At 37.6% G+C, this 12,288-nt stretch overlaps 1 protein-coding gene and 1 long non-coding RNA gene across 7 annotated transcripts in view; one reads left to right on the top strand and one right to left on the bottom strand.

Moving 5' to 3' along the window:
* Positions 1 to 4,037, bottom strand: part of LOC146762123 (uncharacterized) — a 63,512-nt gene extending 59,475 nt beyond the window's left edge. For all 6 annotated transcript variants that reach the window (XR_014942993.1, XR_014942995.1, XR_014942994.1 and 3 more), the window contains exon 1: positions 3,948 to 4,037. This is a non-coding gene — a long non-coding RNA (uncharacterized LOC146762123). The remainder of the gene's footprint in view (positions 1 to 3,947) is intronic.
* A 3,527-nt stretch (positions 4,038 to 7,564) lies between these two features.
* On the top strand, positions 7,565 to 11,117 carry NPVF (neuropeptide VF precursor). Its single transcript, XM_015853673.3, has 3 exons — positions 7,565 to 7,722; positions 9,484 to 9,856; positions 10,718 to 11,117. Exons 1-3 carry the CDS (start codon positions 7,582 to 7,584, stop codon positions 10,723 to 10,725), a joined length of 522 nt encoding a protein of 173 aa, XP_015709159.2. The 5' UTR covers positions 7,565 to 7,581; the 3' UTR covers positions 10,726 to 11,117.
* Positions 11,118 to 12,288: the final 1,171 nt, after the last annotated feature.

The raw sequence follows: 12,288 nt of genomic DNA on the forward strand, positions 1-12,288 counted from the left end.
GTTGCAGTAGTGTGGGGTCAAGACCAAGCCCCGTTTCTGCCATAAACACACCATGCTGGCTGCCACTCAGCCCTTTATTATGGTGGCATCCTGTGCAAGAGGCAAGTGAGATGAACCTTAATTGAGAAATTAATATGCAGCAGGGGGGAAGAAAGAGAAAAGAATATACATGACTGTGGGAGTCATACAGCTGTTTGTCATACCGCCGTGCGAGATTGGTAGTCATTATGCCTTCCTGTGTCTGGACAAACAGTTGCTAAATTAAACAGCCTTTACAGAGACAAAGAGAGGCAGATGATGCAGCTTTCCCCCCTGTAGGAACAGTCTGCTCCTAAAGAATGGCTTTAATTTTTTCCGCAAAAAAATAAATATGCAAAAATGTAGGGAACTATATGATAGAACTAGGTGAGTGTTATCAGTATCTCCAATGATGCACTGCTGTAAATAGAAAAATAAACAGCTCACTGTAAAAAATTACACTGCTATAAATCCACCCGGGGATTGTGGTGATGTCATAAACTATAATAGCAAAACTCAAGTGGCCTTATACAGTCACCACAATCCAGTGATAGAATTATAGCCATATAACTCAAAATTTACTCACTTCTTACACTTTATAGAGCAAGAATCTGTGCTTTGGATCAATGCCCTGCACAGGCTCTCCAAGTTTACAGTTCAGTTCCTGCTCTTTCTACTTCTGCCTCTTGCTCTGATTCATGCACAGGCAGCCCTCCCCTATCCCCTGCCATTATCACTGCTTTGCTACCACAGCTAAAATCCCCTGATCTTCAGAGAATCATAAAATCATTTGAGTTGGAAGGAACTCTTAAAGGCCATTTAATCCAGCTCCCCTGCAGTGAACAGGGACATCTACAGGTAGATCAGATTGTCTCTAAGAAAATCTGGACAAGATCTGGACAACTGAATGGCAATAAGCTGACTTGGAATTCGATAAAGATTTTGAGGAGGAGTGCTACCTCTAGCATGTATTTATCTGATGTCCAAGCCAATGTATCAAGAATTAGAATGTGACCTCAGGCCATTGTCAGCCTATGACAGAAATGTTGGGCACTTTTGGTGACTCCAAGCAGGATCAATAAATGTTCCTTACTCATAAATTTGGGCACTTTGTGAAATGGTTCTGGAATGCTACGGAACTGACTGTACATGTGCTCCAGCACCCATTTGTGCCTCACTACTTGCAGTCTTCCTGCTAGAAACTCAGAGATCCCACATTCATGCCACAGAGACCAATGGATCAAACCCTCACAGAGATCTGTCCTCTGTATCTCAGATGAGCAGGTATGCCCAGACCATTTAAATGAAAAACAGAGAAGGAAAGTAGTGGAGAAGAGTGGTATTCCCTATTATTTTCTCACAATGAAAAGAGATGTTGCCAACCTCATATATAATGCTCAGCTCAAGGTTAACTGATGACACAATCACCTCCTGCACCACGACTTGCAATGTTCGGTACTTCCCAGAGAAATCCTACTTCCTGTTAAAGGTTACGATCTAACATCACTGTTAAAGAAAAAGCAAGGATGAAAAGAACAGATTTTTCTCTCCCACTTCCCTTTGGAAAGTTACATGAAGAAAGAAAGAGAGAAACATGACCTCAAATCAGCCAGACCTTCTTCCTTCTCCAGCTTCGTCAGTAAAATGCATGCAGACTCTTTCTTCCTACAGAAAACAAGATGTTTTCCTTTATTTATTTATTTTTCCTTCTTCTAAATTGCCTACATTTTATCCTAAATTGAAAATCAGACCTTGCAATCCACAACTCTGCTAACAAATTGTGCAATCTTCATGCTCTTCAGTGTTCTTATAGAAGACATAGGGGAGCCATTAGATGAGCACCATATTTCTAAAAAAAAAAGTCATCCTGAAAAAGGGAAAAAAAGGGAAAAAGACATCGATATCTATAACAGATAGAGATTCCAAACTGGAAAACAAAAGGGGAAACTTGGAATAACCAATCTGTTAGAAGTCAACTTGAATTAAAGCTGTTAGTGATGTTTTTAAAGATATGAAAGAGTTTTTAAGACAAAAAATTTAATATTGGTTGTTGTTTTTTTTTCTCTTTTCTTGTGTACCCTCCATCACTGCCTTTGGACTCTAGATTTAATTAGATTTAATCAGATTTTTCTTCCTTCTCTTATAAGTCTTATGAAGTCTTTTTTGATTTGCAGCCAACCAAAGCACTTTTAATAATGCATGGTAAAGAGGTTTAATTTTTAATATACAAGAATGCGTTAGAGCTGCTACACACTGTATTAGATTGGTAAGTACAGTATTACACTCTACAAAGCTGTTAGTAAAAAGGAAGAATGCATTTATATCCCAAATGCTATTGAAAACATGTTTATTTCATTACAAACACCGATGTATAATTGAAAAACCTGTCTAACCTTAAATAATTGATCGCACCATTTTTAACAGGAAGATTAAATCATTTTCAGACTGCTACCTTAGTAACTTAAGCCTGTTACTGGCTTTTGTCTCTCATGCTGTTCTGCTACTCCAAAAGCTGAGGGAAAAAAATAAATTAAAATGTGAAGTTATATGTATATATTCTGTATTTAGCTGATGAAAGTGGAAATATCTTTGGACACTGTAGACTGATTCACAAGGGCTAGCCTTAAAATAGGATTATTTATACCTTGATGTTTGCATGCATCTGTCCTTTGCCTACTACTGCCCAGCTAATAGGAAAGCTCAGAGCTACTTGAACATCTGGTTTAAAGGCAAAGGTGTGATTCAGGGGGAGCTGTTTCAAGTTGTGGGTTTTTTCCTTGCCAGTCCACCCTACAGAAAGAAGAGTACCTTCATAGAAGAGTAACTTTCCCAATTTCCCTTCAAAATCACCAAAGCTGACATGATGTCTCATTAATGAAGATAGAAACTCTCAACATACCAACAGTAACTGAACAGATTTTGAGGCTTTATACCTGTGGTATTTCACCAGAGCCTTTCCTGATTTAGTACTTGTTTCCTAATGAAATGAGGCAAATCTGTTTCTCTGTGCAGAAATGTGTGTCTGTCAATGACCCGTTATAACGTACAAATCTGCAAGCTAAGTTCAGTTGAATTTAGCACGGTTGAAGCGCCACTGAAATTCTATGTCTTGATAACAGACAAGGCAAGAGAGGACAGACACGTTGTTCATGCAAGGATCCTGCAGTAAGGTTAATCCATAACATACTTCAGAGAATCCTCACTGGCATTTACTCTTCGGTCACAAAGTCATGGGAAACCAAGCTTCACTGGTTCTACTGATCACTTAAATATTTATTCTCAGTATGACAGGGAAACTAGGCCTGCACACATTTACATTGTCAGGGTACTGACTGCAGTGAAGGTATGAACGTGCTTAGATCCATACATAATACAGGCAAATACACCTTGAATTGCATACCAGAACTGGAACACAACATAGCACTGCCAGCACAACTCAGTATTGCATTCCATAGGAGAGGTTGAAAAACAAATGGAATTATTTGCCAGTGAAAAGAATTACACATTTTTAAATCTTCTTACTTCAAAATGAGCCACAGAATAGGCCATATAATACATAATGGCAAAATGAATATATTATGAATGATTTATCATTATGGAAATGTAAAGATGTTTATTGGTGGCATGAGTCATATAGCATGCAATTTTCACAATATATGTTGTTAATAATAGATAAGGTTTTATCACTATATTATTATAAGAAACAGAAAGAACAATATTAAAACTTGTTCTTTCACTGGAATCAAATAATTTACTTTACCATGAGTTGTTTATGAAATTGAGCTACTTGTGCCATTATTGCTAATTACATTTTAAGGTCAATTTTTTAAAGTAAATATACATCAAGTTATTGTAGTAACCCATCACAGACCAGATTAACCTTACTGTTGTACCAATAAGTTAAAATAAATGCTCTCACCTACGCCTACCTTCACTAAATGGAGAGAAGAGGCAAGCACTTCCTTGTCCTTGTTTCTAAATGCACCTGCAAGAAAACACTTAAAACTGGCTCTGGGAAGCTTACCTCACATGCAGATAGGTGGGCTCATTCCTATTTAACTGTCTGGGGAATTTTCAGAGCAAAAGTTCAGTTATGGTCAAGTCCTCTGAATAGCTTGGCTGATGAGTGATATAAGACAGCAAGACAAAACAAGCCTGGAACAAGAGGCTAGGAATGCTTAAGTTGTTTTTAACAGTAATTAGAGGCCCACATATGCCTTAATCTGAATTTTGTGTGGATTTCTGGACCAGTTCAGGTATGGGCAGCCCTCTTCTCCAGCATTGTGCCACCAATGAATATGGTTTCCCTCTCAAAATGGCAGGGATTTTATTATTTTAATAAGTCATCCCAAGATGTTCCCTAATTTCCAAGTCAGCTTGGCCAGTCTACACCACTACTGAAGATGGTCTAAACACAGCAGAATTTGCAGTCACACTGATAAGGACTGCTTCTTGTACTCAAGCTCTTGGGTTTGAGAAGTCCTACCACAGGAAAGACAATGATCAGACATCATAAATGCTTGACTTGAAATTTCCAAAGAGTTACTGCCATAGAGCTACCAGAGAAAAATTAACTTATGAGAAAGTATGGGGTATGTACAATTCTCTGACTGCCTGGCATGCAAAATACCTGAAAACTTCATTCCTCATTGTCTTAGAAAATCAACACACGTAGGAGACAAACTGAATGCCAGGAAAAGTTGATACATCTTAGAAAACAGCACTAATTTTTCGTATTCTGCCTAGGGAAAACAGAACTTGTGTTTGTGCCAAACAGTGCAGGAGAGTTTTTGGATCTTGCCAATCCCATTTTGTTTAGAGATCCGAATTTTGCACATAGCTAATTGAAAAACCATTGATCAGGAGAAGTTCATATTCCAGCAGTAACAAAGGAAAACCAAATGGTAAATGACCACATGTTCAATATATATTAGCACAGGAATTGCATTCGTTATTGTTTTTATTGTTAGCATAAAGAAAAGGAATTTGGAAAATCCATCTGTTCCCACAGATGGAAGCCCCATGACATGAGGCTCCAGAGAGTCCGAAACTCACGCTCAGTCCTCAGTGATGAGAGGCAACTGCTGCCCCAAACTGCCTCAGCTCCAAGAGGACACAGGTTCCTTTTAAGGTCCTCCCTTTATTCCCTCTGTTTTCCAAAGAATTTGGCCTGGCTTCTAGCACCCCAAAATCTTCGCTCCACCCCAAGAATATTTATTATTTTCCAAACAAAAGAATTCACCTATTCCAAGAGGAGGACTGTTATCAAGGCATTCTAAGGGAAGGTGATGCTTTCTTACTTCCTATAAGATGTTGTGTATGTAAATAAATACCAACAATTATGCTTCACAAATCTTTGCTGGTCAAGTATCTTTTCACTTGCTCGTCCACCACATCCCACTCCAAAACCATGTCTTGTACAACAGGCTCAGAGGTTGCAAGGCAAAGCATTGTCTCGATGCAAAACTGTGCTTATTTTCCCATTACATTTCAGTTTTTCCAACAGTTTTCTGAAGGAAGACTCAGATCTTTGAACCCAACCTTTTCTGCTGTCAGACAGGGCCAGAAGGCAAACACACAGACGAGGAACAAAGAGAAAATGAATGCAAATAATGTCTGTAACAACAAGGGAAAGCTGCATACAAAAGTCAGTGACTAATTAAAATGTATTCTTTTCTCACAAGAACTCCTAATTAGCTCTCTAATACCATTCTCATATAATTAATCAATTTGATGCTCTCCTGTCACATAAAAAATGCGCACACTCTTCCACACACTCTCCACCTGAGAGAAACTACAACTTTTCCACTTCCAGCTCAGTGAACAAGGAAGAAATTCAGCACTCCTCTGATGCATTTATACCATTTATCTAGAATAAGCACATGGAGCAGCAGCAGGTGGGCTCGCACTGAAGCTAGGCTAGAAGAGCAGTATATCTCGGCAATTACCAGATAAGACGAGACACACAGCCTGTTTAGTCCACTGTTTCCTGTTCCTTCAGGGTGACATGTCAGATGCTTCACTAGAACGTAGCCCTATGACACAAATTATGTCTAGTGTTTCCACTTATGTAGTTACGGGAACTGGGAAATGGTTTCAAGGTAAAAGGAAAATGGTTTCAAACTAGAACAGGGGAAAATTAGATTGGACATAAGGAAGAAGTTTTTTACAGTGGGAGTGGTGAGCTGCTGGAACGAGTTACCCAGAGAAGCAGAGGAGACACTCAAGGTCAGGCTGGATGGAGCTCTTAGCAACCCAATCCAGCCATAGGTGTCCCTGTTCATTGCAGGGGTGTTGGACTAGATGATCTTTAAGGGTCTCTTCCAATTCAAATGACTCTATGATTCTATCAGAGCAGTTTCCTGCACGTGATTTGTGGTACTCGTGAGTCCTTTGGGAGATTTTTTAACTCAAATACAAAGCAGTTTAAAGCTTCCAGGATCTTCATTTTAGAGAAGCTAAAGCAGAAATGACTCCATGTGTGTCACAGAGCTTTAAACCCATACAAGTAGCCATCTTAATTCTAAAATGAGTTTATTTCCAAATGCATCAGATCTGCAGAGCAGTAAATACTATCAACTTGTCTGGAGTAGATTTTACCAGTCTGGACATCTACCATGAGTAGATTTCTCCCTGTGCAGATGATTTTAAGTATTAAAGTAAGAGACTTAGGCAATCTTTTTCAGAATTGAAATATAACAAATGGGAGAACAACACAATATGCCTTCCTGTGGCAGCTTGGCTCACTGGCCTACCTAGCAATCAATTCAGTGTGTGCCTTAAGGGCATGTTTAATATGCAGCCTGAATCACCTTCCAGGACAGAGCAAGCACAGGCAGTCCAGTGCTATCATCACACGCAACAAAGTGGCAGAAGCCTTTTTAAAAACCACTGTTGGAAATTTGGCCTTAAGAACATAAAACACAACCTTTGAAATGTCTAAAAATGTATGTGATGGGCAGGATATTAAAAACGTGTTCCTACTTCAGTCTGAGTGCGAATTAACATTTACATTTAGAGTATAGATACTGTGTACGTCAATAGATCTCACTGATGAAAAGTACCTCTTATGATCTGAACAGCAACCTCAAACACAGCCACTTGATTTCAATGGGCTGAATGTCTTCAGTTGTATGCATCCAAAAAAAATCATTATGTGATGCAAAAGAACTACTAAAGAATACACATGTAGAGAAAGCTTTCTTTCTCTGAGGACGCTGATACAAAAGAAAGAAGTGAGGTGGTTTTGCATACAAATAATTGTGATGATGTCAGTTGTATTATGGCTTTCAAATTTAGCTAATTAAGATGCATTTCATTAGAAGAAAATATTTGTGAAGTCAGCTAACAAGAAGGTATGTTGATTAAAAACGTTCTCAAAAGAAATTCCCAACATTCTTCAAATACATTCAAATTACTTTCCTAATTAATATTAGGAATTTAAGCTTTTGAGATTGATGTCATAGGAAACAGCATCTTTTTGTTTTCTGATCATATAAAATGATGACAGCTTGCTTTTCTGTAGAGATCCTGAGCTTCCTAACTGAGCTTCATTTGAGAGAAATGGAAATCATTTCAACCCAGAAGTTTATTCTTCTTACTTTGGCTACAGTGGCGTTTCTAACACCGCATGGTGCGTGCCTAGATGAACTAATGAAATCCAGCCTGGAAAGCAGAGAAGATGATGATGATAAATATTATGAGGTAAGATTTGGGTTACTAAGGTAGCATTTGGGGGAACTGTGGGTCAAACCCTGAGCACTGAATTTTTTTATAACTTCATTCCGCAGTGTACAGCTCTACACAGTGCAGAATAAAAAAGTCTTGTGGAAGGAATTTTCAGGAAATTCATTTGCTGTCATACACATACTGTGTAAATCAATGCATGTTTCTATTTTCATGCAATCCAGCCTTGAGATAGGAGAGACTTTTTCTGACATGTTTCTTACTTAACACAGTGGGGCCTCAGTTAACATTCCTGACATGTATTTTATGCCCATAATACAACAAATGCATTATTAATCCAAAATTAATAAAGGCGTGCTTGTAATATTCAAAGAATAATGATAAACAGAGACCATTATAAATCTAGTGTAGTTAATAGACTTAAAATTCTGTTCTGGAAATTGGCTATAAAAATATCTTTGCAGGGTTGCACATTTGTTATATCTCAGTAGATGCCAGATCAAATTTTTACAGCTCATCTGTGCACATTTTTTCTTGTCTCTCCTGCAAATACTCACTGGGAAAATAAGAGCCAACCTTTCTTTTTGTCTCATCATCATTAGTGTAATAAAGATACTTCAAGCCAAAATACACCTTTAATTATTTTAGTGAAATCTCCTGGTCATTAGATCTCTCTTTGATATACTTCAGGTGCACAAGTGCAATCAGAGACATCATTTGTTTAACATTTTAATCACAGAGTATGAACTAGAATGGTTCATTCCCCTTCTCTCCTGATAGTTGAGGAAGCCAGAAAACATAGATAGGAAATTGAAATTAGGATTATTAGGACTTGTCTTCAGCTGAAGTAAAAAATAATATTTTCTCTGCTAAGGAAGAGAAAATTATTTTTGTCACAATAAATAAATAAATAAATAAATAAATAAATAAATTTGTAGGCGTGATTTTCAATACACCCAGGGAAGAAACACTAATAAATAGCTAAGGGTCAAACTGATATAGTAATTTTTCAGGTAGCAGCTGCATTTGACATTATGAAATGAGTAACACACTGAGGTCAGTTCTTTACCATAGCCACAAAAAGTAGACTTTGTGCTTCTTGGCTCTGACAGCCCAGAAGCAACCATTGTCTGTTGCGTACTAATGGAGGATCAAAGCTACTTAATGCTCAATGCAGCTTCTATGCTGCAAGGCCAGAAGAGCATTTACATGGACTTGACTCAAAAACTTTCCTTTTGTTTTGTTAGCTCACTGTGATGTTGGGTTAAAAGCATCCACCTAATGCCTAGGAAGAAACAAAGTACACTTCCAGATGTTTTGGCCCATCCCCCTGTTCATCCATACCAGATAAGCAAGAGGCTGGTATCGAGTCATAAATATAGCCAGCATCTTCCCCACAGACAACTTCAACCTATGATATTAACAAATGTGAACCTGATAACTATTCCTCTCCACATAGAGCTGATGGCGGAATTACCAGCACTAACAACCAGAAATGTTTCCAATTGACTCCATTTGAGCAGTTGTGGAAGATGATACAGAGATGTGCTCTTGAGGCCAGTGTACTAAAAAGGTTGGCAACATCTCCAAATGAAGTAATCCACACTAGAATGGAGCCCAGCAAATACAGCTAAAAAGCATTAGATAATAGAAAAGAATGTGTTATCCATCGGTTCTCTAAGGAGATAAGAAAATAAATAGTTTGATTGGTATCTGGAATGACACATTTGTTTTCTATTTTTCTTTTTCTTTTTTTTTTTTTTTTCCTTTTTTCTTTAGATTAAAGACAGTATCTTGGAGGAAAAGCAGAGGAGCCTGAATTTTGAAGAAATGAAAGACTGGGGATCAAAAAATTTCATGAAAGTGAACACCCCTACAGTAAACAAAGTGCCAAATTCAGTTGCTAATTTGCCTCTTAGATTTGGAAGAAGCAATCCAGAAGAAAGAAGCATTAAGCCAAGTGCTTATTTGCCTCTGAGATTTGGAAGAGCTTTTGGAGAGAGCCTCTCTAGGCGTGCTCCAAATTTATCAAACAGGCCTGGGAGATCTCCACTTGCTAGAAGTTCTATTCAATCCCTTCTAAATCTGCCACAGAGATTTGGGAAGTCAGTGCCCATCAGTCTATCTCAAGGTGTCCAGGAATCTGAACCAGGTAACAGCAAGTGTTCAAGCCATGTATTAAAATGTATGATAGCGCAGCGTAGCAATGATCAAACATAGCCAGCCTTCCTCAAGGATATTCCCTCAGCTTTTCTACATGAGGCCAAATTGCCATAAGAAAGATTTGCAGTTTGCAAAAACAAAAAGCCTTTACAAGATCTAGTAGAGAATCTCTTCATGAAATCTTTGCAGATGAGAAGATGTCAAGTAATCAAAGCCAAAAAAGCTCTTATGAAAAGGTTAAGTCAAGCAACGTTATCTTAGATCAGTTTTCATTTTGGAAAGTTTAAAGCTCTGGTGCAAAACAATCACTAAAATATCCCATTTCAGAGCTATGAAGTTATCTAAAAATTACTTTTGTTTTCTATATGTATGCAAATTAGAGTAGCAGAAATGTCAGAATTCAGGACTTACTTAATTGCAGCATGTTGAAATGGTCAGGAAAAAAAAAATCCAAACCTGTTTTTTTCCAGACTGTCCTACTAAGGTAATGATTGAGATTTTGATTGTTTTATTCCAAGATAAAATGACAAATCGTTTTGATGTCTCAATTTTTTTAGGATGGGAAAAATATTTTCTGTCTGTAAGAATAATTTAAAATATTTCTTAATAACAGTTCTTCAATAATAGTTCTTTTCATATCTGCTGTTTTAAATCTGAACCATCTACTGATTTTGGAATCAGTTACCCCAACTTACTTCTGACACAGGCATAAATTGGAAGTTCAGGCAGAATAGATCATTGATATTTCAGAAGACAACGTTCTTTCATATTTAATTGGATTTCTTTTATTCCTTTCTCGCTGTTACACCTGATTATAACAGATTTGGTTTTATTTTTCTGATGTTTTTAGGGATGTGAATTCTAACAATTACATTCAAGTTATCAAGTTATGAAGATGGAAACCGAAAGACCCAGAAAAGATGCACCGTGTATTCAAAACTAAAGATCTTGAGAAGGGAATGTATATGAGAACTGAAATGCAAACCTGTGTCATGTTATTATTATAATGTGTGTATTCTGCACAAACAATTGATGTATAAGGCAATGATAACTGTAGTGAATGTTGTACCAGTTTACTTCAGTGGTGGTGTAGCACAAACTCTATTTACTTTTGTGTGACTTCCGTGTGACTGATATCCTGTTGGATGTAAAAACTAATTTAAAAACAATAGCTGTAGAAATGAGAGCATTTTAAGCAAATTTAAATGAAACATCGTAGTACAAATAAAGAAGCATGATACAAATAAAAAGAAGCCTACTGTGTGAATTACAAACAGAAGTAGAACCAAAATCACTGGTATCTTTGTGTCACATGTAGCTGAAGAAAATCAAGTAAAATGTATAGGAAGCACTTTCCCTGTTGTAAATGAGTCGTGTTAGATATAAATCTGAAAGATCAATAGTCAGAAAAAAAATCTGCTTGGACACCCACAGAGAAATAGCATCTAACCAAAGTCATGCCGTAGTGCAACCACCTTCTTTTATATGTGAGACAATATCTTCCTAACATCCTACAGGATCTGCCCTGTGGGAGTCCTGGTTCCACTGTTAATGTGAACATTACTGCTACTGGATACACAAGCAGAAAGGGATACTTCATTGTAAGCCCACACTTTTATATCATTTTTCTTATTAAAATTACATTCCCTTCTAAGGGGAATATTATAAGTTCAGGCTTCCTCCAAAATGTCAGTAAATTTCCAGTAAGTTTTGAAAAGAAGGTGAATTTGTACCTGTTTGCTGGAAATCTACTGTGGTGGACTATACTCAAGATGTATGGGATTCTTTCTTCCAGCCCCCACAGGTCTCACTATCCTGATGGCAAGTGCATCCAGTAGTAGCACTAGGCATTTCCAAAAGCACACACAACACATACCTACACACTATACAGCCACAGCTAACTGCCAACAGATGAGAGCAACACATTTGAAGGAACAACATAAGCACCAATAGAAACACACAAATGACTCAAGTTCCATCTAGAGTTGCAGGCACCCAGAATGGTCTACTTACTCCTTCAAGCTAACCTATCTTGAAATTTTCTAGTGGGTCATACATAAACACACAAAACAGAGAGCACACTCACATAGGAAAGTACACAACTATTAATTAACAAGAAGACAGAGCAAACTGTGATGCTCAGGAACAAGGCATGACCAGATAGACATAGCAACAGCAGATTGTTTGCACACAACAAACCTCCTTTAATCCCACTCTTTATTTTCCCATGCTTGTTCCTCTCTCAGCTATCTTGATCCCTTCCTTTGACTGTCTTCAACCCTCCCTTAAGTATCCCCAAATAAGTTTAGCGCTTTCCCACATCCCTCTATAATATCCCATGTTAAGTTTTATGTGATCCCACAAGCCCTCTCAAATATCCCATCTTAAGTTTGCTCTTTCCCATGGTTATTATGAGATCCA

This window comes from Coturnix japonica, chromosome 2 (assembly GCF_054131305.1).
Source record: "Coturnix japonica strain WE chromosome 2, WE-NBRP24, whole genome shotgun sequence".
Taxonomy (NCBI): domain Eukaryota; kingdom Metazoa; phylum Chordata; class Aves; order Galliformes; family Phasianidae; genus Coturnix; species Coturnix japonica.

What these genes read in the sequence shown, in the direction of transcription:
- NPVF (XM_015853673.3), top strand. Translation starts at nt 7,582, where the DNA reads ATGGAAATCATTTCAACCCAGAAGTTTATTCTTCTTACTTTGGCTACA. An exon ending in ATGATGATAAATATTATGAG is followed by an intron (nt 7,723 to 9,483) that starts GTAAGATTTGGG and finishes TTTTTTCTTTAG; the next exon opens with ATTAAAGACAGTATCTTGGA.